The sequence below is a fragment of the Myotis lucifugus genome, unplaced genomic scaffold, assembly GCF_000147115.1.
Source record: "Myotis lucifugus unplaced genomic scaffold, Myoluc2.0 scaffold_66, whole genome shotgun sequence".
In the NCBI taxonomy this organism is placed as follows: domain Eukaryota; kingdom Metazoa; phylum Chordata; class Mammalia; order Chiroptera; family Vespertilionidae; genus Myotis; species Myotis lucifugus.
The window spans coordinates 3,014,856-3,042,278 of record NW_005871114.1 but is presented as its reverse complement, the minus strand read 5'-3'; the positions used below and the strand labels follow the sequence as shown (position 1 = coordinate 3,042,278).

Genomic DNA, 27,423 nt, shown 5'->3' with positions numbered 1-27,423 from the left:
GCTCAGTCTCCACGTGGGAGGCAGGAAGTGGTGCGATCCGGGGAGCTTGTCTTACCTGTTCCACTCGCAGCATATCAATGATCTGGTCAAACAGGGGTGTTCTCAGCAGGTCTCGGTGGATCAACAGAGTCTCCAAAGCGTTACAGGCAGCTGGATATTCACATTTAGAGTCTCTGACTAAAGAAAGAGAACAAAGAGTTGTTTCTATTAACACGATCCAGCACCACAGAGGACCTGACAAATATTTTGCCTGTAGAACAGGGGACCCTGTCCAGCTCACCCAGTCTGGAGGCTTTATCGACACTGGCCTCTGAATCCACATACATGTGGCAGATCCCTTCACTGTGCCCCATCACCGGGATCCCCTTGGCGGCTTTCTGGATATCTCTGACCAGCTGGGAAGAGCCGCGTGGAATGATCAGATCTATCATTTTGTCTAGTCGGCAAAGATCTTCCACTTCTTCTCTGGTGTTCACCTGAAGAGATAGAGAATAAAAAGATAAAGAGTATCTTCTAACCCATGAAATATCCCCATTACAGTCACATGTCTGCACCTCCTGAGCACTCATCAGGCACTGTGAAAACTTGTTCCAAAATAAGACTAGTCCCTGATCATGGGAACCAACGCTATCCAGCAAATGCTCACCAAACTCTGCACACTAAGTGCTTTGCTGGGCATGACCACAGGCAGGACCCAGTCCCTGCCTCCAGCAGCTCAGAATCTAGTAGGGAAGAGGGGGCTAGGACACAACCAGCCATACACTGGGCAGATAACATTTTAAATGCCAGGAGAGGTAAAAGTGCCACCTCTGGAATTAGAGGAGGCACAGATTATGCCATGTGATGAGGATCACAAGACGAAGTGGCTGCCCTGGTGATTCTCTAACCACAGCCTTAGTGACAAGTTGGGTCTTGCTAGGGAGTCAGGGTTCTTCATGGCTTCTGCTGACAACCTCAACCCTGGGATGCTGGCTGGGCTAACGTTAGTGCTTATGTTAGGACACTGACATTGTCGGTATCTTTTTATCTTCTTGATTTTTCATTGTCCCCTATATGGTCATGTTACTTATAAGAGAAATACAAATATACGTTTACAAATATGCTCACAGCAACTTTAATCTGCATAGTCCAAAGCTGGAAACAACCCAAATGTTCGTCAACAGAAGAAAGGACAAACTACTATATGCATGTAAATGGAATACTACACAATAGTTATAGAGAAGCTACTGCTAGGTGCAACAACGTGGATGAAGCTCACGGGCATCATAATGAAGAAAAGAAACACAATGTTAAAGAGTGCATTGTGTGATTCCATTTATATGAAGTTCAAGAACAGGCAAAAGAAACTGAACGTGAAAGAAGTAAAAGAGCAGTTTGGTGGTGAGGGGCATACTGACAGGCAAGGGCACCTGGGAGCCTCTGGGGTATTGGAAATGTCTTGTATTTTGATATGGCTGGTGGCTATATATGTGCATGTACATATGGACGAAATCACATAAGATCTGTATACTTACTGCATATATGTTGTACATCAATAGGAAGGAGGGAGGCAGACGCCTCTGAATTAAGCTAGGAGGTGGCAGAGCTGGGATTTGGATCCACCACTATGTTGCCATGAGAAAAACCCAGACTCTCATCGGTGAGCATGTGATGCAGCCGTTTTAAAGGCCCTCACCCAGCAGCCCAAAGAACCCTGCAATGTGGGAGCGAGTAGCCTCGATGGAACAGAGAAGGATCTGAGCCAGCCTAAGTCCAAATCTAAACTACTACAGACTGTGTGACTTACTTAACCTCTGTGCCTATTTTTTTCCATCTATAAAATGGGCCTAAAATCGATGATATTTTTCTCATAGGGTCGTTGAGAGGATTAAGTGAGAGATAAGAAAGTGCCTTGCCCATAGCAGGTGTTCAATAAATTGCAGCTCTTACTATCTAGTCCAGAAATTCTACTTGACAATTGAGGAGTATAAAACAATGGTTAAAATAACAACAACAACAATAATAATAGCGATAACAGCATGACCTAATATTTACACGCTCCCATGATGGTTTATGACAAACTTTCATAAAAACTGATCTCATCTGACTTGGCCTAAATGCCTGCCAGTGCGCAGAACCCAGGCCTCACACTCTAGTGCTGGTATTCCTGTTGCCCTGTGACCTAAACGATGAGGGGCTAATAGGCATTCTTATGAAGTCAATAGTGCCGGGACGCAGTTATGTGAGAGTAGCCTTCCGAAGCCACTGAAGACCCATCTGGCACTGTCCCATGTCAGCAGACAAACAGGACCTGCTGCCACTTCAATTAAGCCCGCCCATGGAAGTGGCTCCGACTCACATGGCCTAAGCTTTGCTTCAAATACCCAAAGACCTGACCTGGCTCCTTTGAACCCGACACGGCTCATTCTCAGGGACCTACCAGCTGTACGGCCTCCTTGACTCCATGGATCGAGAGAGCCTCCTGGGTCAGGACATGAAGAATCCGGTTGCTGTGTGCGGCCTCCTTCCCCCCTTTGAGTAACAAGCCATTACCGCTTGCAATAGCCAAGGCTGCCACCTGCAGGTCAAAGGGGAGAGCAGTGAACCAAAGGGGAAAGCAGTAACAGTGACAGCAACGTGAGCATGCACTGAGCACTTTTCCTGTGCCGAGCACAGCCAATCACTTCATAAGGCCTATCCTGTATAAGCTTGGGGATAGGAGACCCTGACTGGAACCAAACCACCCAGATCTTAGAAACTAAGCTCTGAGTCTTCCTTAGCACCACCAGCAAAGTAACCTGAGTTAAGAGGCCAGGGTCACATGGGCTCTCCCTAAGGTGGCCACAGTGGAGGACAGGGTGCTCAGCTGCCTCCTGACCCAGGTGCTCGCTCCACCTGCTGAGCAGAGGGTGGGCAGCACTGCTGGCCACATGTTACTCTGGCCTGTCACGGTGCTGAGAGCTCTGAACGCCTGGTGCTGAGAACCTGGAGAGGACCAGGCTCCCGCCAGCTCTGGTAGAGATGCAGGGAACGGAGCACAGCCTGTCTGGGAAGGAAGAAGCGGGCCATCTGGGAGGAGGATCAGTCACTGACCTGGTCACCCAAGGCCTGGAGCTTAACTTTCTGAGTGCTCTGGGGTAAAGGAGAACCTACCTGGGTTTTTTTTAAGTAGCGAAAGACACTTTCTTAAAAACACTGTGTGCCTGAAACTGTTCACCTCCAGATCAGTGGCTCTTAATCTTTGTTTTTTGTTGCTCATGAAGCCCTTAAAAAAGTTATGTACGTTCTCCAGATAAATGAAAACCCACTGAATTCTGCATACAACTTTTAGGATTCAGGATTCTGTGATGCTATCCAAGCGAGGAACCTTAGTGGGCCAAAGAGGAAACCTTTACCGTGTGAAGTGTCAGCTAGTGTGGCTAAAAGGGAGCAGGGAGACTTCATGGACATGGCTGCACAGAGACTGGGACTCGTTTCCACCAGCAGAGGGGGCTGTGCAGTTCTCCCTGGGGCACTGCGGAGACAGGTCAGAAGGGGCTGGGTGGTGAACAGGCTGGTTTTAGGTCCTCAGGGAGAATCCTCCACAGAGCACGCTGGACTCCAACAGTCACTGATGCCATGGAGTAAAGAGTGCTGCTTGTTTGTTTTTAAACAGACTTTCTCCCTGAGACTTCGCGGCTTGTCCAAAGAAAGAGCTGGTACCGTACTAGACAGTCCAGTGGGGGATGTTCTCAGATTTCTGGGAGAAAGTTTAGGGCAACAAGAAAATGGCTGCTTGGCAAGCTCTTTAATACATGGTTTCTCAACATGAGCCTGTGATATGTCAGATTCCTGAAAGAGGATTATATTATAGTTTACATCACTACTAGACATTCTTTTTCTAAGATGTACCTTCAGGAAGCCATCTGAGACACTGATGATAAAGGGCCCTTTTTCGCATGGGCAAAGCCAACTATGAGATGAAGGACCTGCAGGAGGCTAGCAGGGACTCTGGGGTGAGGGAACAAAGTGCCTAGTGAGCTAATATACTTGGAGGTGGGCTCCCGTGGTCAGGGAGATTCATCTGGGGTTAAGGCCCAGATCCACATTAATAAGTTTCACAATAGTATTACCTCCTATAAACTTCAGTTTCTTCAACTGTAAAATGTATATATAAATACTTACTTTAGAATTATTGGTAAAGCCAGTAACATAAATTACCTTAAGAACAACCTAAGAATAAAGTCTCAAAAATTATTTTTTTGGCCCTAGCCGGTTTGGCTCAGTGGATAGAGCATTGGCCTGCAGACTGAAGGGTCCCAGGTTCAATTCTGACCAAGGGCATATGCCCAGGTTGTGGGCTCGATCCCCAGTGGGAAGTGTGCAGGAGGCAGCCAATCAATGATTCTCTCTTATCACTGATGTTTCTACTTCTCTTTTCCTCTCCCTTCCTCTCTGAAATCAGTAAAAATATATTTTTTAAAAATGTTATTTTTTGGGGGTGGGGTGGGGGAGAGAGAAAACGTTCTTACTTAAAAAAAAAAAAAAGAAGAATCATCATCTTTGGGAGATTTATCTCGGCATTAGTCATATACCTGGGGTAGACAGTCGGGGCGAGACTCGAAGATGACCAGTAGGACTCCGATTGGGACAGTCACTTGTTCTAGTTCCAAGTTTTTGGCAACTCGTATCCGGCGCAAAACGCGCCCCACGCTGTCCTGGGAGGAGGCTGCAATCTGCCGCAGACCGATGGCCAGGCTGTTCAACTTAGACGTGGAGAGGCTCAATCGTTTCAGCAGAGGAGGTGCAAGTCTCCCTGGGGGTGTAAAAATGCATGATGATAAAGGAGGAGACCTGGGCAGCAGCAACTGTCCTACTGGACGTGTGGCGCTGTCTTTGAACAGACATGGAATTAAGGGAAAACAAGGACATGCCATTTACACAGCTTTTCTGGGGGTAATAGTTTGCCATATAAAGGCATGTAAACCTACACCTTTTGTGCAAGTTCGGCTCCAGAAACTTGTCATCTGCAGGAGTGAACCTGCATGTAATGAGGATACTTATCACAGCATTTTTATATTAGTGGGAAACTGGGTTCTACCTATAAAATCAGGCAGTGGGCTACCATGCAGTTAACATCAATAGCTATATGATATGATATGAAGAATAGAGTTTGTGAAAAAGGAAAACTACAATACAGTATGTATGGTAGGATCCTATTGATCAAACATGACATGTTTCTAAGTCTGGAAGGCATCAAGAACAGTGATGATTGCTGTCTATGTTTCTGCATTATTTTAATCTTTTATAAGAAATGATTAGAAGCAATGAAGATGATTTCTTTTAAAATAAAAACTTAAATAGAATTATAAGTTCACATATAAAATTTTCTTTAAATTTAAATACAATGGTATGCATGGAGTGATTCTCTATACATATACATGTTCAAATATATGCATGAATATATATTCAGAAAAACCATATGGAATCACACATCACAAATCATCACTGTGGTTAATGATGACATGAGATTATGAAAAATTTCCCTTTCTTTTTAATAGCCACAGCCAGCTAGATAATAAACATTTCTTTTTTGGAAGGGAGGAACCAACCTTATATTAAGAAAAAAAATTAAACCATCATTCTACCAAATAATATCAATATCATTTAATTATATATGGATTAATTTTCTTCACATTTTCCCATGTACTAAAAATCAAGTTTTAATTATAGTGCATGTTAAATGTTACACTCTAGTTTTTCACCTTACAATGCATGTACATTTTCCATGTTGCAAAAATTATTTAATGACTACTAAATATTTCACTGAGTTGATACAGGTTAATGCAATTAACCACACTTACATTATTAGACACTCAGGTTGTTTCCAGTTTTCAGTGTGACAAATAATCCTGCACTAAGAATGGTGACATACAGAGCTGTTTTCTCCTCTTGAAGTATTTTCTTGGGATAAATTTCCTGCAATGGGCTTCCCGAGTGAAAGGGGATTACCATGCTCATGGCTACCCAGGACTGTTCTCAAGCTACCATGTGTTGTCATGAATTTCCAGAGATAACTGGGATGCTAACCACGAGTCATGTGATTTTTGAAAAACAGCTCTAACCTCTGTGGGTCTTAATTCTTTTACTTTAAATTAGTGGATAGGATGTCATCAAAGATTTCCATTTCTGAGAGTTTATTTTATGACTTGCCAATACTACAAAAATTCAAAAGACCAGATGTAAATTCTACAGGAAGTTCCAAAGCAATGACTCAAACATGTGTTAAGGAATGGGAATAATGTTGATGAGCCTTGCTAGGTTTCTTTGAAGGGCATAAAACTAACTTGGATGTTTAATTTAAGGCACATTTATTCAAGAGAAAATAAAATAAAAAGCCCCATTAAAACCAATCCCCATTATTTTAGGGTACCAAAGACAGAGAACTAGGAAAAGGCCGAGACAGAGTGAGGGCCTATCTGGCTCTACATATTTAGTTGTCAGCCCTCTCACTCCTCTACCATTAGCACCTTGAGGGCATTTCTGTCGGGCCTGTTGCTAACTCTGGGCAGACCGCACACTAGGAGATGAGCTGTCTTTCATCACAGGCTGCATAAACTATTCTACAACTATTTTACAGACACAGTCCATTTGGGTTTAAATCCAGATCTGTCACTGGCCATGGTTTCAGGCATGTGAAAACTGCTTCATTTTTCTCCTCTGTAAAATCGGGATAATACATAGTAGCTACCTCACGGTGCTATATTGTAAAGTAAAATGAGATCCTGTCAGCCCAGCCAGCGTGGCTCAGTGGTTGAGCATCGACCTATGAACCAGGAGGTCACGGTTAAATTCCTGGTCAGGGTACATGAGATTCTGTCTGTTATGCCCTTAGCACAATGCCTGGCAACACAGAAAATTATCAAGAAATGTTAGCAACTGTTAGCAACTGTGAGCTGAATGTCTAAAATGGTGAGGTCTTCAATCTTTTCTTTTTTTTGTCTTGAAATTGCCATAATAGCCATATAGGGAATGGAAAAAGCTCCTATGGGGGTTGTGCTGGAATATCTTGGAAAGGGGGTGGGGGTAGTGTGTATAGTTTGAAAGAGCCCAATGAACATTAACCATCAACCCTCAATAAATAGGATACAGAATATACAACTTCTTCTATAAGGATATTGACTTTAGGTAGAGTATGATGTAAGACTTAAACAAAACCCTCCTTAAAACTGACTCCAAATTGCCAGGTTATTTACCCTCTGCCTCCTCCAAGTCCTTCTTGTTGGCTGACAGGATCTCATCACGATGGTCCGTCAACAGATCAGCCAGATGATGGATAATCTCTGCTCTCTAGAAAAAAGGTGAAAATTAAACAAGCAAACATTATCCAAGAAGAAAGCATGCCTGCTCCTTTAAATCTACTCTTCTGACCATGCCAGGCCTTGCTACTAAACCCAGATAACTCTGGGGGACACGAGGAACAAAGGAGGAGATAGCAGGCTTGACTGTGTACTAAACCTCAGCATGATTCACTCTGAAACAACAGAACTATCAGCTAGGTTGGTTATTACCTGCTCTGGTTCCAAAGTGGCCAACATCCTTCCTCCTGATCGAGCCATTTCTCCCTGTTGCTCAACAGTAGGGCCTGCAAGCACAATTGCAAATATCAGATCACGGTCAGCACAGTTCCCTGTCACTATCTCAGCACATGCATAGGTTCCTCACATGCACGGATCTTATACTTGGTATCTTGCTATGCTTGTTGCACATACAGAGATCACTCTGACCAGTAAAATGGCAAAAGGACAGACCAGATTAACTTGGGCATAAACACAAGAAACTTGTCTGCACTTCTGGAGTAGATAATGTAACTCATGTCTCCATAGTTCAATTCCACTTTGGCTGACATTTCCTAACGAGTCTACATGTCTGACTGTAGATTGTGATGCAGGTCTATCTATGTGAACACATGAGAGCACAAGCTATATCTTAGGCGTCTCTCATGTTTGCATCTGGCATCCAGCTGAGGCCTACCACAATGTTTGTTGATAAAATGGTTTCTTATATTCTTTAACTTAGTGATTTTAGAGAGAATTAGGAGGCCTAAGTAGGAAGGTTAGATAAATTTTACAAAAGCAAAGCAAAATTGTTTTGCAAGTAGTGTTCAAAACACCACATTTCCTAATATCGGCACATCAATTTTGTGATCTCTGTTCCCAGAATGACAGCTCGGCCTTTGGTCCCATCTAAGTCATGGTGTCACTAGCAGTCATCGACCACAGGACTCCATGAAGAATACTTACCTGCAGGCTTCACTTCGGAAAAGAAGGTGCCAACTTTCTTTCCCTCTACGATGTCTGTGATGACATGCCCAGACACTTTTGGGTGGGATCCATTGGCAATAACCACCGAAGTGCCACCCTGCAAAGCCCAGAGGGCCGCTTTCACCTAAAGGAGAGGTTAGACCCAAAGATGAGACTCAGATCTTTGCAGGGTCTTGTCACCTGCACTTTAAATTTGCAAAAGATTTAAAATGCAATGTGATACGGAACAATTTAAGAATACAATTTAAGAAGCTCCGAAAACACACCCAGCCCATCACTCTTTCCAATCCAACCGTAGCATGTGCTGCCTAAAAGTGAGCCAGACTGCCCTTCGTGCTCAACGTGTTCTCTCTCCAAGACTCTACACTGGGACTCCCCATGTCCACATCTGACGCACTGAGCCTCAACTCAGTGTCCCGTCAGGTGTTTGGCCAAGTCTGAAGCTGAGTACTTTTAGCTTTTGTAAATGGGGCTTTTGTCCTCATCTCTACCATTGCTACATATGAGGCTGTACCTTAAGAGCATAACTCTTAGAAAAATTAATGGGAGAGAAGAACTTTTGCAAGATGTCATCAAAAAATATTTGAGCTGATAACATTAGAGGATTTATGAATTATGAAAACTATACAGACCTTGTCCTTAAGGAGTTTACAATATGAACACTCTATATAATATTAATAAAAGAGAATGCATACACAAACATGACTAAATACAGGTACACAATATGCATTAAGCCTATTTTTAGATATGTGCATATGTAATTGTGTATGTGCCTAGCATGTGCACCATTAGCCCACAAAGAATTACAAAAGTGAAAATGGTATTTTGGCTTTATAACTGTTACAGGCGGTAAAGGCACCAGATTCTTACCTTGGCTTCCATGCCACCCATTCCCACTCTGGACTTGGTGCCGAATGTCACAGACTGCTGATCTCCAGGATAAAATGTGTCAATGAGCTTTGCATCATCTGACCCTGGGGGGCTGTCAAAGAGGCCTAAAAAGTAAACAAGGGTCAATCATACTGCTTTAATGGAAGTCTAAGAGAGGCCTCCCGGGCACTGCCAACCACTCTGTACTTAACCCCTCCAGAAGGATTCTGTTCCATCAGCTCTACCCAGGAAGGAGAATGGGGGGTTCCAGGAGTCCACCCCACTGAGGAACAGCTCCAGGACGCACCTTGCATAGTTTATAACCAGCTTAATAAGTGAATGTTTGCCAGCGTCAGAGCATGGGCCATGTCCTTGGCACAGGTTATCCTGCCTGGGGGTTGGGCTGGGTACTCAATAGGCTTTTCAGACCTCCAGGGAATGTAATGGGAGACTTTGAGGATCCTGTAGATTAGGCCTATTTTGACACAGCTATCATGTTCTTTATGGGTCAAAATGTAAATGGGTACAACTCAGCAAAGTGGAAGAGTGAATGGAGAGTCAACTGGAGCCACAAGGGGCCCCTCCCTGAGGAGGGAGAAAGGGAGTAATACATAAGCCAAGGTGGCCACACAGCCTGGATTTTCTGCAGTGGTTCCAATTTAAAACAATATGTCTTATGAATTACATTAAAAACTGAAAGTGATAAAAAGTAAGGTGATGTACCACTCCACACCCACTAGGATGGCTATAATAAAAAAGGCAGATGACAAGAGGTAAGTGTTGTGGATGTGGAGAAACAAGAGCCCTGTCTATTGTGAGTGGGACTGTAAAAGGGCGCCTTTTGTACCATTCTGGAAATGGTTCGCATGGCTAAATGGTATATACATGGTTTGAAAAACAGTCTGGCACTTCTTCCAAAGAGTTACACCTTATGATCCAACAATTCTGCTCCTCAGTAAAATAAAAAATACATCCACACTAACACTTGTACATGAAGGTTCAAAGCAGCATTAGTGTATGGTTCCATTTATATAAAATGTCCAGAACAGGCAAATCAATAGAGACCATGTAGACTGAGGGTTGCATGGGGCTGGAGAGTCTCTGGGGAAGTGAACAGTGACTGCTAATGGGGATGGGATTCTTGTGGTGGGGATAAAAATGTTCTAAAATTGTGGTGAGGGTTGAAAAACTGTATGAAGACACTAAAAATCACTGGAATGTAAACTTTAAATAGGTGAATGGTATGGTCTGTGAATTAATTCTCCATAAAGCTGTTATAAAAAACAAAATGAAAGTGCTGGAAAATGACAATCTTTCAGCATTTAAACTGCATTTCCCAGACTCCCCCACCTTCTTCTGAGCCATAAAAAACCCTTCATCAGACCACATGGCTCAGAAAATTATGTCCCATAGAAAAAAAGATCAGAAGGATTCAAAGAAAGAGGGAAACTCATGCTCACACATGTCGTATTTACAACAAAGGCTAGATAAAAGGAAAAGGCGTTACTTTGTACCTTCCACATCTGAAAGAACAATCAAGAGGTCAGTTTTCATTTCCACAGCCAGCCGGGCAGCCAAGCTGTCATTATCTTTGACACTAATAACCTGGAATGCAGGTGAAAAGTCGTGAGTGAACTACACAGTTCAAAAGGAAGTTCACAGAAGCACTCAGCCAGGCTCTGCAGGCCCCTCTGTCTGCAAAACACCATTCTCTGGCAGCCCCCCTTTCCAAACATGCACCTTTCTATCCATTGACATACACAAGCCATGCTCACAGCAGCATCTTCCATCACGATCACACCTAACCCGCTGAAGGAAACCCTCTGACTCCAGGAGAGCTTGGGCCCCACTGGTCAGGACACCACTCGCTCCGTTTCCACCTCGTTAGGGTCAGACTTGCGGTGTTAGTACATGCAGCACCTCGTGGCGTTAGTGGCTCTGGCATGCTCGACCCTTTGGAGCATTTTACCCACATTTACCCCCTGGAGATCACTATTGGGCTCAGCTGGGGGGACAACAGCATCATTCGTGTTGACAATGGGGACGATGTTCATTCGGAGGAGCTCATGAAGTGTCCCATTGAGGTTCCGGCGCTTCTGTTCATCGTGGAAATCCAAATTGGTCACCAAAATCTAAAAGGTTTAAATAGATCAAAAACACAGGGGAGAAAAATGATGAAATTCCTAGGTATAGCTTAAAAAAATGCTAAAACTGGAGAAGTTAAACATTAGGATTCTGCGATCCTACACAGATTGGAATGGAACACACATCTTTGGATGCCTACCCAATTATTCTAGATATGAGGGAAAAGTTAGAATGACTTGGAAGATTTAATGATGTTCAGGACTTCTTGTAAAAGTACTTTAATTCTCAGAGCACTACCAAATCTCATCCATTTACAAAATTAAGAAAAATTAATGTATCTACTTTGGAGGGCTTTGGGGGAAAGTAATGAATGTCATTAACTTCTAAAATACCTTTGTATCCTAGCATCTGATTCAGGCACAGAAACATTTGGCGAGCGAATGAATGAATGGTTTTCCCTGCTAGGAAGTGTCTGAGATAAAAGGAAATAGGGCTGTGTCATCACTGTTCTCGCTCTGCGGCCGACCACCACTGGAGTTTACGAAGACTGTGTGAGAGCATGTGGGCTAATCTGAGAGGTGTATGGAGGCGACCCTCTAGTCACACACTGAAAGAAGGGCTACATGTCACTTCGCTCAGGGGAGGGGATGGGCAGAGTGGAGAGCAGGTGGTCAGCTCTGCTTCCCGGCCTGAATCCAAGTTTTCGGCAGGGTTTAGCAGGGGAGAGAGGGGGATGATGTCAAGAAACTAAATGGCAACAAACCCTGAAGCTCATGAAAAAATGTTTCACCAAAAACCCTCTGATGGTTAAGGAAGGGGGCTCTTGTGGTGAAAGGCAGGCTGAAGTAGGAAGGTTGGAGGCAGGTGGTCAAGGAGGAAGGGACTGAAACAGTGGGAAAGGCTGAGCCCTGAACTGGGATTGGGCAATGGTAACTAAGGTAACAGCAGCCTGAATGACATACAAAATGTGAGTGAAGAAGACAAAATGGTAATGTCTAAGGGAAGTAATTCACTCACTCATTCCATGAAATATTTATTGAGTACCTCTGGAATGCCAGGCCCTGTGCCACTGCTGGGATGGAGAATAAAAATGGTGAGGGTTTGGGTAAGATGGAATAGGGCCTGTTTTTGTAAGGATAGATCATGAACTCCTCTTCAGAAAAGCTTAGTCCTATAGAAAACAGGACTGAGTCAAAAGCAAACAATGGATTCTAGTCCTGGTGGTGAAAGGTCAAACAATAAAAGTAAACACATGTATGTAGGAGAGGTGAGCAGAAGGTATAAAGGTCCAGTGAAAATACCTATTGCTCAAATAATTGAACAAGCAAGAGATAGGAGACAAGAGCCCCAGGGGAGAAAAGTATGTGCCTGGAGGACAACCTGTTACCATGCAAATCAGTGTCACATCTATGAAGGAAAAATAAGCTGCTTTACTTGTTTTAAGTCTTTAACCTGATAACTTACTGAGATTTCCACAGCCCCTGAAAATGGTCTTCAAAACGAGATTAGTAAAGAAAACAAGGAACCACAGGATAAGGTACAAAGGGCAAAGACTTCTGGTAGATAAGACAGCGGGGAAGGCAAAGAGAGGGGCCCAGGGCGGATGCTGGAAAGTGGAAGGGGCAGAGCTCTTTCTTCCACATCGTTAATGGAAATGATGGTTACTGTGCACTGACTTTTAATGTAACTTTCATTAAAAAAAAAAAAGCCTGACCGGTGTGGCTCAGTGGTGGTTGACCCATGCACCAAGAGGTTGCTGGTTTGATTCCTGGTCAGGGCAAATGTCCAGGTTGCGGGCATGATCCCCAGTAGGGGGCATACAGGAGGCAGCTGATCGAAGTTTCTCTCTCATTGATGCTTCTATATCCCTCTCCCTCTCCCTCTCCCTTCTTCTCTAACAGCAATAAAAACATATTAAAAAACTAACAACTGCCTGGCCAGCGTGGCTCAGTGGTTGAGTATCAACCTATGAACCAGGAGGTTCCAGTTCGATTCTTAGTCAGGACACATGCCTGGGTTGCGGTCTTGATCCCCAGTAGGGAGCATGCAGGGGGCAGCTGATCAATGTTTCTCTCGTCATTGATGTTTCTATCTCTCTCTTCCTCTCTGCAATCAATAAAAATATATTTTAAAAAAACACAAAACACCAAAAAACCAACAACCAAAACACCTAAAAAAAAAATCAAACCTGGAAAAAAGCAAAACAAAACAAAAACATAGTTCCTGGCCCTAACTGGTTTGGCTCAGTGGATGGAGCGTCGGCCTACGGACTGAAGGGTCCCAGGTTCGATTCCGGTGAAGGGCATGTACCTTGGTTGCAGGCACATCCCCAGTAGGAGGTGTGCAGGAGGCAGCTGATTGATGTTTTTCTCTCATCGATGTTTCTAACTCTCTATTCCTCTCCCTCTCTGTGTAAAATCAATAAAATATATTAAAAAACATAGTTCCTGGACATAAGTTTCCTCATTTGGCTCCAGGCATTTTAAAAAAACTTAAGACTTAAACTGTCATTGGATTGTAGCAGAGAAGAACTAATAAAAGGTGACAGAAATTGAGATTTTCACTATATTTATGCTAACAGAAAAAAAAATACAAAAGCTAAGATGACAGAGAGTAGGGTCTCCAGCCACAGGAAACAGGTGGACAAGTCCACACCTTCTGTTTCAGCTCACTTTTTCAAGGACACGCTAGTATAATTCCAGAACATCACTGAATAACAACTGTGAAAATGAGGGGGACACAAAGCAATGGGAAGTGAAAGATGCACATATATCATCACTTGTGTAAAATAACCCCTGTGTAAGTGATCAGAGGCAGCAAGGGCGTCTGAAAAGAATAACCTTGGGAGTTAGGTTATCTTCAGTTGTTTTGTGATATTTAGATTTTTCTATTCAGTGTGTAGTTGTTTAGTTGATGAAAAATACAATTTTTTAAAATTCTGGAAATTTAGGTAAAAAAGAAATGTTAGGAAGAAGGTTCTAGAACATTCAGAGGTAATCACTAAAAATTTCTAAATTCCATGGGGACTGGAAACATGGCTGACTTAACAGATTCTTTGGTACATCATAGGTACCCAAAAAATATTTGCTGAATGAATAAAAACCTAACAAATCACCAACATTCCTTTTGCCTTCAATGCTTAGCAGGTATCTAAGGCAACCACTACCAGGTGAAGCAAGCCAATGAAATAAAGATATCTATCTTCAGAAGAATTAGCAGCTGCAGCCCTAAGAGGTACTAGTACAACAACCAGAGCTAACACTTATTATTAAACACTGCATTAAATGCTTTTCATGTAGTATTTTCTCATTAAGGCCATCGAAAAACCCTCGGGCATAGGCACTGATATTATCCTCATTTTTCAGAGGAAGAGACAGGCACAAAAAGGTTAGACTGAACGACTTTCTCCAGATCTCCCAGCTAGCAAGTGCTGAAGCCCAGACTGTCTCCTGGTGGTCTGGCTCCACAGCCCTGGTCATGATCTTCTTGCTCCAAGGGAATCACCCTCACAGGTCCCATGCCCCCTTGGAAAGGCCAGCCTCTCACCTGGGCAGCACAGATGCTGTACTGGGTAAACATGGCTTCATACAAGGCCATCAGTCCACTCTGTCCCGCAGCTGCACAGGCTCGGGCTTCTAAGACAGGAATTGCCTGGAACATACCAACAGACAAGGTGTAGTTGAGAGAGAGGGAAGGAGGGATGAGGGCCCATTCCAAGGGGTGGGAAGCAGCACTCACCATCTCCTTCAGCTGGTTCTGCCCCGAGTGCAGGGCCTGCCTCACGCTCTGAGACAGAAGGATCTCATGGCGCAAGCGTTGCTTGCCGAAAGCTACGGCTCCACTAGTTACCAGCATCATCTCTCGGCCTTGATTCTGTAGCACTGACACCTGACAGTGAGGAAGAAAAGGGCACCACGAGTCACTTGTAACATCTCCTTCCTCTCTTTACAAGAAATGCAGGCAGGATGGACAACTGAGTGGATCCCAAATGCTGGTTTATGGACCAGCGCTGGGCTGGCCCTGGGAAGAATCACCCAAGTTGTTTGATAAAAATATAGATTCCTACGTGCTAACTGAAATCTGGCAAGCAGGTGGCAGACAGAAATCAGAAGTTTTTAATAAGGGATTCTGGTGTGTAGCCAGGCTTGGCATCTACGGGGCTTGATGGTGTCTGTTGAAGTTTGGTGTCTGCAGAAGGCCTAGTTGTTACAGGCAAAAAAGGCGAGAAGAAAAGTTTGGAGCTGAAATTGCAACATAAACTTAGCGGATGAATTCAAATCCTAAGGGGGTATGTCTGATACAGTCACCTTTGGCTGGACCAGAGACAGATGCGCACCCTGTTCGGCTCTGTCTGCCCAGGACCCAGCCACTTGTTTCCCTACCTTGGACAGATCCACATGAAAGAATCAAAGAGTCAAGATGCAAATACAGTCAATATTCCTAACCCGTCCATTATTCCTGATGCTTGAACCCTTTAACCTGGTTCAGGAACTCACAAAGTTATTTTAAAAAATAATGTTTTACCACAGAAAGTCTCATACTTAACCAAAGTGGTAAGAACAGTATTATGAATTCCAATGTACTCATCACCCCTCGTCAACAACTATCTCTCATGGCCAATATCTCACTTTCCAATACTCCTTGTATAGCTCCACCATTATTTCAATACAAATCCCAGGGCCCCAGACATACGATTTCATCTGTAAATATTCTATCAGTAATTGCTAAAAGACAGGGAATATACAGGGTGTCCCCAAAAATGTATACACACTTTGAATAATTATATATTCCAATGGGTTAAATCTGAAAAGAAAAAAACATCAATTGAGCCCTAACCGGTTTGTCTCAGTGGATAGAGCGTCAGCCTGCGGACTGAAGGGTCCCAGGTTCAATTCTGGTCAAGGGCATGTACCTTGGTTGCGGGCACATCCCCAGTAGGAGGCGTGCAGGAGGCAGCTGATCGATGTTTCTAACTCTCTATCCCTCTCTCTTCCTCTCTGTAAAAAATCAATAAAATATATTTAAAAAGAAACATCAATTGAGTTACCAGCTGTTAGTGTATACATTTTTTGGGGACATGCTATACATATACATATATATATATATATATATATATATCCATAAAACCACCATCATCTAAAACATTTACTAGTAAATGACTCATTAATATCAAGTCAGTGTTCACAATTCATTTTTTCCAGCTTGCTCAAACTGAGATGTAAATTAAGCCCATATATTGCAATGAACTGAAATGTCTCTTACATCTCTTAATCCACAGGTGCACCACAGAATTCCCTCCCCCCTTGCTACTTTTTGTTAAAGAATTGAGGTTGCTTGTCCTCTCAGGGTTTCCCAGCCTAAATTTTCCTAAAGCTTGTGTCCCGGTGGTGTAAGTTTGTTTTTAAATATGTTTTTTGTTTATTTCAGAGAGGGAGAAAGAGATAGAGACATCAATGATGAAAGAGAATTATTGTTTGGCTGACTCCTGCATGCCCCCTACTGGGGACTGAGCCTGCAACCTGGATGTGCTCTGATGGGGAATCAAACTGTGACCTCCTGGTTCATAGGTCAATACTCAACCACTGACCCACACTGGCCAGGGCCTGTGGTGTAAGTTTAATGCTGTATTTTATATTCCTATAAACTGCTACTAGGTATGGAGGCTTGATTTGTTTTTTCAAGAATTTATAGGTCATAATTCCTGGTTATCTTTCTTTTTGTGATGTTAGCTACTACTTATGATCGTCACTAAGATCTCTCTTCATTATTAGGGCTCCAAATGGCTGACATTCAAATTTATTCATTTTTTCTTCATTCAGAGGCTAAACACGTCCATAAGGGAGAGTTTCCTTCATGAAGTGTTTGGTCACCTTGAGGTGCAGTTTGTTTATGAAAGGCAGGACAGATGTGTGCCTCTTTTCCTTTATTTACCAGTTTTTAAAGTAATGAGTAGGTCCTCTAGTATCCTCCAAAGATGACCAATGAGTCGTTTTAAAGTATCATTATGAATTCATGGATTAAACATACTTCATGTTTGTTAAATTTGTTGCAGTGATTATCTCTGCATCTTTGGCCAGTGGAAGCCAAGTTGGCTCCTGCGTCCAGCGAACATGATCAGGTGCTTTGGATAAGACATATTAGCACTGCCCTGATCCAGAAAGCCCTTCCGTTAGGTCCATGCATGTTTCTAGAAGGGGGGCTGGTGACCTAAGAAATCATTACAAAGTTCTGCCCACTCTTTTCATCAACTTTCTCTTTTGCTCAAAATCACAAGCTGCCCGCTCCCTGTCCCCCATGTGGGATCCACCTGCAGAGCCTCTTCTTCCAAAAAGCGCACAACTCCGGGGGCACCACTCACACTGTGCACAACTCCGGGGGGCGCCACTCACACTGTGCACAACTCCAGGGGCATCTTCCAAAAAGCGCACAACTCCGGGGGCACCACTCACACTGTGCACAACTCCGGGGGGCGCCACTCACACTGTGCACAACTCCAGGGGGCGCCACTCACACTGTGCACAACTCTGAGGGCACCACTCACACTGTGCACAACTTCGGGGGGCGCCACTCACACTGTGCACAACTCCAGGGGGCGCCACTCACACTGTGCACAACTCTGAGGGCACCACTCACACTGTGCACAACTCCGGGGGGTGCCACTCACACTGTGCAGTGCAAATCCAGCCAGTTGTAAAGGCCCAGGCTGAGTCCCAGCTCTCCTAGGAAGCCCCAAGAATAACCACACTGTCATTTGACTTTCCCATACTGTACCCATCAGTGACTATCATTTGGGCCTACTCATTTGAATACTTACTGTCTTCAACAATCACCTAATTGTTTCGGAAGTCCCAGTCCTGGCTCCCCAAACCCCTCAAAACGTAGCCCTTACACAAATACTTGTTAAGTATTGATTTCATGGACTCAATCTGGGAGGCAGATTTGATCGTTGCTCAGTAGAGAAAATATAAGAAAATGCCATTAAATTTCAGGTTAGCAGTTTCCTGATACCAGCTCCTCAGTAAAGTTATTAAAAACTGAAAACACGGTTATATAGGATCGAGGTGCGTTACAGCCAGAGTGAAAAAGCTCTTGCTTTAGCTCCAGGATGCCTGGTGTCTGCTTTTGACTTTGGTCAGGCACTGGCAAACTAGGGCCTACAGGTCAAATCTGTCCTGCACCAGTTTTTATAAACAAATCTTTACTGGAACCAGCCATGCTCGTTCATTTACATATCGTCTAAGGTGGCTTTCGTGCTACAACAGCAGAACTGAGAAGACACAGACATGGCCTACAAAGCATAAACATTTACTATCTGCCCTTTACAGAAAAAGTTTGCTGATCCTTGCTCTTGGCAAAGATAAGGGTAGTGGGATTTGTGACATGTTTAAAGTCCAAAATTCCTACTGTCAACCCCCAAGGTCAGTTTCTTTACTGATAATCTGTGGTCGGCCTGGCTTGACTGCATGACCAGTGGAGCATTAAATCCCCACCGGAAACTTCTGCTTTGAGCCCTTTTAAAGCCAATATTCCTTACACAAATATCCTGTGACTCAATCTGGAATCTAAGTGTTGTCCCTGTCTCCACGTAAGGTCTCTGGGGGGCATGAAAAAGGGGATTGTCTCTCAGACCCCCACTGTTTACTTGCACTCTCTCTCTCGCTGCCTGTATTGCCTTAAATGAAAGCCTTACATTGGTATTCTCTGTGGTCTGGTGAGTCCTTTTTAAATATCTGGCCTTGGAAAACCCTTGCAATGATAGCTCCCATTTATTTCAAGATTATTGGACTAATTGAAAAAGAAAAAGCCCAGCAAAACAGGAAAAAGTTCAATATTTACACACATCCATCCCCCTGAGTTCTCAACCCTAACTATATATTAGAGTCACCTGGGAAACTTTAAAAACAATGGTGCTTGAGCCCCACCCTAGAAACACATCCTATATAATAAAAGCCTAATATGCTAAGTGTCCAACCGTTCGACCAGTCACTATGACATGCACTGACCACCAGGGGGCAGACGCTCCAATCAATAGGTTAGCTTGCTGCTGGGGTCCCAGCCAATCAAGACGGGCTGAACACGCCCCTGGAGCCCTCTTGTGGTCCCTCCCCAGCCCCGATTGTGCACCAGTGGGGGCAGACGCTCCAATCAACAGTGCCCTCTCACAATCCGGGACCCCGCCAATCAGGACGGAGCAAGTTTTGGCCCAATCCCCGCAGGCCAGGCCAAGGGACCCCACTGGTGCACAAATCCGCGCACCAGGCCTTTAGTATTAAATGATTGAGTGTGCAGCCCAGGCATCTCCAGGTCCTCAGAGAATTTTAATGTGCAGCAGGACTGAGAATCACTGACGTGTATGCTCCTTGTCACTAAGAAGCCTGAGAAATGAACTGTAGAATCAGCTCCACTCCTTAACATCCCCTTTGCTTACCCTAGGATGCTGTCTCCCACTGGCACCTTCAGTGGGAAAGGGAGTTTTTAGATTGGGTTAAATCTATTCCACTCAAATCAAGATTATTTGTACAAGCTGATAAACCTGAACTGACAGCTTAAAAACCCTATTTTATTTTGGCTCAGTAGAATTTTCCATCTTGGCAATTACCTGCTCAACAATAGATGCCAGGCGTCCCAGTGCCAGGCCACATTCATCCCCTCGGGTCACCACCGCGCTTCCGAGTTTCACCACGATTCTCTTGGCATGCTTCAGCTCACTGCGGTGGGCAAAAGACTTGCCATGTGCGCGACTGAGGGGTACAGTGATAAATGGGATGTTGCTCCAAGAACGGACATTTCTGATGGTTGAAGGCTGGACAGGATCTATAGCCCCCAAAGTTGAATGAAAAAAAGAAGAAAAAAAAAAAAGGAAAAGAAAAACACAATATACTGTCTCATTAAGAAGATATATGCACGGCATTAACCAGTTTAGCCATCAAAAAATAGTTTTATCAGTCTTAAACAAGTAAAACCAGTATATCAAAAGTCATATCTAGCATGTACCCACTACACAGGTCACAGGTACACTCAAACACTACTGGTGAAGAGTTCAAACAAAACGATCTTTCCTGAAGATGTGTTGGCAAAATACATCAAAAACCTTAAAAACGTTCACAAATCTTTGCTCTGGCTGGTGTGGCTCAGTTGGTTGGGTATCGTCCTGCGAACTGAAAGGTTGCAGGTTTGATTCCTGGTCAGGGCACCTGCCCAGGTTGCAGGCTCAATCCTAGGTGATTGATGTTTCACTCTCACATTGATGTTTCTCTCTCTCTCTCTTTCCCCACACTCTTCTTCTCTAAAAAAAAAAAAAAAAAAATGTTTGCATCTTTTCATCCAGCAATTCCACATTCAGAAATTTATTCTAAGAAACTACTCAGAAATCAAAACAAAGAGATTCATCAGAAGGCTGTTCACCGGTGTTATTTATAATAGGAAAAATCGGCAGGTAAGTGTCCAAAAAAAGGGCAGATGGATTAATGAGCATTTTTAGGATTTTTAGTAACCCAAGAAAATGCTCATGGTATGTTTCCTAGACATGTCTAAATGCACAGAAAAAAAGATGCAGAAAATAAATCAAAACATTAATATTTTACCTCATGGATTATGAGTGATTTAATTTTCTTCTTTATTCCTGTTTTCCAAATTTATGCAGTAAAAATGCATTGCTTTCATAATAAAAATACAGTATATGTGCTTTAAAAGCCACGCCACTATAAAAAGAGAGTAAGTCTGATTAGCAAAGGCAATTAAGAGCAAAGTAATTAGTAGGAATAATAAAAAATTATAACTAATCTAGCTACAAAGTTTCTCTCTGACAAGGCAGCATGAATCCAGGAAGAGTAATGTTGGAGTCAGACATTTTGTTTCTATCCCTTGGGACATCTGCCCCTAAACAACCCTTACTGATTCCTTTTGCGGGGAGGGGAGGGCAAAACTGTGTAAGATTTCTAAGGAGGCAAAACAAAACAACAAGCTACTTACCAACTACCCGTTTGCCCTCTCTCACAAATTGGGAGGTTTCCTGTTCTAGCAGGGTGCACTGCCACCAGTCAAAAGCCTGCAGTTCCCAGACTTTCTTGCTCACCTCGACATGGCATGTGACTAAGTTCTGGTTAACACGATACGTATGAAAATGTTATGTGGGACTTCAAGGAATTTCCTTAAAAAGAAAAGAGCTTCCTGCGTGAGATTCGAACCCACGGCTGCCTGGTTTCAGGCTGCCAACAACCACATCTACTTGGGCCAATTCATGGCTATTATTTGTTCCCTATAGATAAATCAAGGTGCAACGCTCAGAGCCCTCCAATTACTCTCTACCCACAGAACCATTCTGCCTCTTAGAGTCTCCTCTCCTTCTTACCCAATGTTATGTTGCCTACTGATGCCTTTTTGACTGAAATTACATTAAAGGTGAATAAAAAAATGTAAAAAAAAAAAAAGGAAAAGGAACAGTGCTTCCTTCTTCCCTTTGTCCATCCTGCTGCTTGGAACGTGGGTATGGAAGCTGTAGCTCAAACATCCACTGCGGACCGTAAGAAACGACGGTAGAACTGCGAAGCAAAAGGAGCGTGGAAGCCTGATTTCACGTACTCCCTGGGAGCCCTGGACTGCCTCCCTTCTTTGAGGACCCCAGGCTTCTCTCAAGGGAAAGAGAGAGAAATAGATTTCTATCCTGGCTGAGCCATTACTGTTTTGGGTTTTCTGTTACCAGCCCCTGACCTAACTGTACCGAACACAGAGGAGAATGAGGGCACAGGCAGAAGGGCAGGTGAGGCTGCACAGGAAAGAGAACCTGGCTGTGGACTTGAGTGGTTGACAGGTGGTCTCACTCACCGAGAATGGACTTTCGCTTGGTGGGATTCCAGATTGTAAGAAGCAAGACAACATGGGCAACAGGCCACACAGGCTCTCAGCAGACTAAACTTGAGGCATCCCCTCCCCACACCAAGAGCTCTCTCTGTGTCATTACAGGCATTAATGAGTTACTAAAACTAATCATTCTAAGTCACCTTTTGGATCATTCTATAATTATACCATTATAGCATAACTTCTTCCACTTGAGTCAAACATTATTACCTCCATTTATATTTACAGATTTCCTCAGAATTTCCCTAGACCAGCCGTGGGCAAACTACGGCCCTCGGGCCGGATCCGGCCCTTTTGAAATGAATAAAACTAAAAAAAAAAAGACCGTACCCTTTTATGTAATGATGTTTACTTTGAATTTATATTAGTTCACACAAACACTCCATCCATGCTTTTGTTCCGGCCCTCGGGTCCAGTTTAAGAACCCATTGTGGCCCTCGAGTCAAAAAGTTTGCCCACCCCTGCCCTAGACCCACTGCCTCTCTCTCCTGACCATGCACCACTAACTCTAACTGTAATCCAGCTTCTAGCGTTTTCTCTGGGCTGTAACAATGGTGGGGACAGCAGGCAGAATCTTATTCTTGTGGATCAGAAGATCGTTGTGTTCTCCTCCCTCTCTGCCTCCTTCACACACAAACCTTCCCTCTCTTAAATAATCACTTTTTAAAGTGACTGTTTCAAGCCTGCTGGAGATACCAGAAAGGTAACATGGTCTCCTTTCAGAATGGGCTTGCAGTCCAGTTGCTGGCAGAAAGCTGCTCAGTAAGTCCATCATCTGGGACACCCCTGGTGCTTGGCACCCTTGCTAACAGGTGGGTTGTCTCTTCCTGCTGGGAGATCCCAGAGACCAAAGGACTGTTTGCTGTTGGGGCTAAGTTCCCTGGAGAGCTCCCTTTCTTCATTAGGTTCATCAATATAGGTAGCCTGGCTCAGTCTTCAAGGATATTACCTATCCTAAGCAATATATACACTTAAGTCTAAGCTTAAAGGTTGACCTGACAGAGAGAGAGGTGGTAGAGGGAGAGACTTACTCCCCTGGGATTTGGACCTGGGATCATCAGTGGCTGCAGAGCTCCAAGTTACTAGTACACCCAGGTATCATGCACCCTTAGACAGCTCTCAGACCAGGCCTGCTGGCTATCTTTCTCTCCTGTCTCTACAGGGCGTGTCCTGTCCTGGAAGTGTGCTGACATGGGAGGAGCAGCCTGAGAGGGCACCTCAGAGACACAAGTAGTAGCATACATGTCAGTTCAGGTGATCAGATGACAGAAACCAATCAGAATCAGTCAGGCCAGGTTAGCATGAATGAGACACCTGATGCACAGCCTGTATCAGCAGAGGGTGGCTCGGCTCGGTGCCAGGCAGTCAAGGGTCGCTCTGGCTGCTGGCAACTGGGTCACAGCAGAGCAGGGCTGACAAGGTTCAAGAGGCCACACAAGGCTTCAAGCACATAAAAGCTCAGTCACATCCAGTGGGCTAGATCACCAAGGATAGTTCTATGGAACCCAGGGCTTTTGGGGTTTCCTGTTTAACAATACTCTCACCTCCCAGGTTGACCCTACCTTTCTTGGTTGCGTTATTTTATGTTCTGCAGTGTATTCTACTCTTTAGGGTCCATACTGAAGACTGGGAAGGCCCTGATTACTTTGGAAAAATCTAAGGCTTCTGGATGGGTAATCTCTTCCCATCTTCTAAGGAATCTTTAGGCTTTAAGTCCCAGAGAATAGCCATCGCTTCCAAGTAAGTCTGAGGGGCTACTGAGGTGTACGTGTTGGGGGTTGCGGGTGGGGGAGTAAGGTTGTCCATATTCCTCAAAAGTGCCATGGATCATACTCCAAGGGAGGATACGCCCTTGACCTTTTCAGCATCAGAGCCCTTATGCTCTGTAATCAATGAGGCTGTGTCCCAGGCCTGAACAAGAAGGAACTCTGACATCATTTCTTTCTCCCTCCCTGGCTTTCCACTTCCCTCTGTGTTTGTATGTATATGCCTTCTCACTTTGCCCTTCTAATTTCTTTAGTTCTCTTCTGCTTATCATGGTCAGTGAACACAGGGCTCCAGGCCCCCAGAAAAATCTGGATACAAAAATAGAAAAATAAATCTAGGGACAAGATCAGAAAGTGCCTCCTTCTGTGAATGAGGCTACTGAGAATAAACAATATCACCAAAAAAATACTGAAATGAATACTTAATATATACCAAGAGCTGTGTTAACTATTCATACACCTTTATAGGGAGAGGATATATAAAAGGTCAAGTGTAGACTCTGGAGCCAGACTGCCTGGATTGGGATCTCAACCTTCCACTTACTTGCTGTAACCTTTACCTATAGCATAAAGTTGTGAGGGAAGGAAAGAGTTAATTCACTAAGGACCTGGCACAAAATAAAAACTCAAGTATTAGCTGTTATTATAAAAAAGTGTTAGCTATCGTTGTCGTCATCATCATCATCATCATTGTCATCTTACTGAATTCTCATAAGTTAATACTCATGGCTTAGGTATTATGAGTTAGTTAAGGGAACCGAGGCCCAGAGAAGTTGAGTAACTCACCAACATTACCAGATTGCAAAAATGGCCTCAATACTTGAAGCTTCTCTCACCAACAGGTGGAGTCTACTTTCCCACCCCTTGAATCTGAGCTGGCCCTATGACTTGCTCTGTCCCCAACCATGATGTGAAGAAGCCATGGATAGCCTGCTGGAGGATGAGACCATATGGAAGAGAGATGATCTATCATCCCAGCAGAGCCCTCACCCTCACCCCCACCCCCACCCTCAACAATCAGCCCTGAGCCAATGGGAAAACTAACACAGACTCAGAACCACTGTGCAGCTGAGCCCAGTCCAACATGCCAACCCATAAAATCAGTGACCCACAGCTGCTGTCACTAAGTTACTTACAAAGCAAGTAGCAGAATTAGTTTTCAAACCCAGGGAGCCTACGTCCAGACCCTGACCTCTTCTTCACATTCCTGGGGAATAGAGATTTTTCCAGATAATAAGCTTGATTAGTTGATAAGCACGTCCTCTGCGGTAAGGTTTGGAGCCAGACTGTTGATAAGATTTAGGTGTTATCAAGGGGATAGCCAATTCAAAATATCATAAACGGCCTTTGAACAAATGGTGCCTCAACAACTACACATCCATAGGCCAAAAAATGAACCTTGCAACAACTAACCCCCACACCTTACATAAAAATTAACTCAAAGTGATCATGGACTTAAATGTAAAACTATAAAACTTTTAGAAAAAAAGAAAAGAAAATCTAGGGCTATTCAAAGAGCTCTTAGATGTGACCCCAAAAGTAAAATCTATAAAAGTAAAAACTGATAAATTGGACCTATCAAAAAAATTTTTTAAAAACCCAAACAAAAAAAAAGCATAAACAAACAAAAACCTTTCCTGTTAAGAGAATGAAATGACAAACTACAAACTAGGAGCAAATATTTCCCAACCACATATCTGACCAAGGACTAGTCAATTCAATTAAAAATGAGCAAATGACATTTCACTGAAGAGAATATACAAATGGCAAATAAGCACATGAAAAAATGTTCAACATCATTAGCCATTTAGGGAAAAGCAAATTAAAACCACAATGAGATATCATTACACACCTATCAGAATCGATAAAATCAAACATCATCAAAGTTTGGTTCGGATGAAGAGAAAGTGGATCACTAATACATTGCTGGTGTTAATATAAAAAGGTATAGCCACTCTACAAAAACAGTTTGGCAGTTTCTCATAAAACTAACTACCATATGACCCAGCAGTTGAACGCTTGGGCATTTATCTCAGACAAATGAAAACTATGTTCACACAAAATCCTGTACTTAAATGTTCATAGTGGCCTTATTCATAATAGTCAAACAATGGAAACACCAGCTGCTCTTCAATGGGTGAATGAAATACGATTCAATAATAAAGAGGAACCAGTTTACACACACAAATTGAATGAGTCTCCAGAGAATTTTGCTGAGTTTAAAAAAAAAAAAAAAGCTACCACCACTGGTCACATACTGTATGATTTCATTTGTATAACATTTTGAAATGACAAAACTATAAAAAAAGAGAACACAGAATTTGCCAGGGGTTAGAGATAGGGAGGAGGGGGATGGTTTGAAAGGAGAAACCTGAAGGATCCTGTATCTTGACTCTATCAATGGCAACATCCTGGCTGAGATATTGGGAGAAATGGGTAAAGGACATAAGGAATGTCTCAGTATTAATTCTTATAACTGCAAATGAATCTATAATTATCTTAAAATTAAAAATACTTAATTACAAAAAAAGTAATGAACAAAAATAGCCTGTAAAAAATCTAGGGGGAATGAATATAGATAACACTTTATTTAAACACATTTTTAAAAATATGTTTTTATTGATTTTAGAGAGAGAAAAGGAGAGGGGAAGAGAGAAACATCGATGAGAGAGAAACATCAATTGGCTGCCCCTTTCTGGGGATCGAGCCTGCAACCTGGGCATGTGCCTTGATCGGGAATGGAACCAGTGACCTCTTGGTGCATGGGATGATGCTCAACCAATTGAACCAGGACTACATTTTCATTTTCATTTTGAATTATTTATTTGACATACAAAATGTTGTACACAATTAATGTAAACAACTGGATAACTCTGGAGGTAAGTATATATTCATGAAACTATTACCATATTCTATTCCATAAAACTATCTAGTATGTCCCAAAGTTTCCCTTTCTTGATACAAACACTTAGAACACTTCACCAGTAGGCTGCTTCCTTGCTTATTGTCTTTGTCCAATTCCACCATTTCATATTTTTTCCCTCCTTTAAAACCTTGTTTGAAACTCAGGCCGACCAAACTCCCCACATATTTCTAAGTCTCCTATGGTACATACGAGATCTGGAGAGAGCTGTGGATTGAGCCCAGGGCAGGAGACGCTGGTGGAAGGGCTGGAAGCCAGAGCGGCAGACTTGACTCAACATGTTGCGATGTGGTCACTGATCAAAGTGCCTGCAGAATGCATTTTTTAAAAACTGAATAATGAAAAACACTAGACAATTAATTTCCTTTTCCTCTTCTTCCCCGAACTCAGAATAAAAACTTGACCCTCCTGCTTCAAACTCCTCTGAATTAAGGAAACTCCTACCTCCTCTGTAGAGTGTATAAAAGAGAGAAAAACACAAATGGTTACATCCCACACTCCAACTCAACCTTTCCCGTCCTAGACTGCCTTAGTTTTTGTGTAAGTAAATGGCAATTAAGGATTATGAATATTTTGAGTGACAAAAAAGTCTTTAAGGTATAGTGTTTATCTTCATTACAATTCCTATACCACTGGGGAG

At 43.2% G+C, this 27,423-nt stretch overlaps 1 protein-coding gene across 3 annotated transcripts in view; it reads right to left on the bottom strand.

Moving 5' to 3' along the window:
• ALDH18A1 (aldehyde dehydrogenase 18 family member A1) overlaps positions 1-27,127 on the bottom strand; it is a 32,245-nt gene extending 5,118 nt beyond the window's left edge. For 2 of the 3 annotated variants that reach the window (XR_002829581.1, XM_006090000.3), the window contains exons 1-14: positions 26,976-27,127; positions 19,837-20,051; positions 14,976-15,125; positions 14,784-14,888; positions 11,126-11,284; positions 10,667-10,757; positions 9,153-9,277; positions 8,262-8,406; positions 7,530-7,603; positions 7,215-7,308; positions 4,554-4,774; positions 2,420-2,557; positions 281-476; positions 56-177 (exon numbers count right to left, since the gene is read on the bottom strand). Coding sequence is in view for 2 of the 3 variants with exons in the window: in XM_006090000.3 (XP_006090062.1) it covers positions 56-177; positions 281-476; positions 2,420-2,557; positions 4,554-4,774; positions 7,215-7,308; positions 7,530-7,603; positions 8,262-8,406; positions 9,153-9,277; positions 10,667-10,757; positions 11,126-11,284; positions 14,784-14,888; positions 14,976-15,125; positions 19,837-20,051; positions 26,976-27,063 (1,923 nt within the window). In the remaining variant the exon portion in view is untranslated. The remainder of the gene's footprint in view (positions 1-55; positions 178-280; positions 477-2,419; positions 2,558-4,553; positions 4,775-7,214; positions 7,309-7,529; positions 7,604-8,261; positions 8,407-9,152; positions 9,278-10,666; positions 10,758-11,125; positions 11,285-14,783; positions 14,889-14,975; positions 15,126-19,836; positions 20,052-26,975) is intronic. The other variant, XM_006090001.3, reaches the window with a different exon arrangement.
• Between the last annotated feature and the right edge of the window lie 296 nt (positions 27,128-27,423).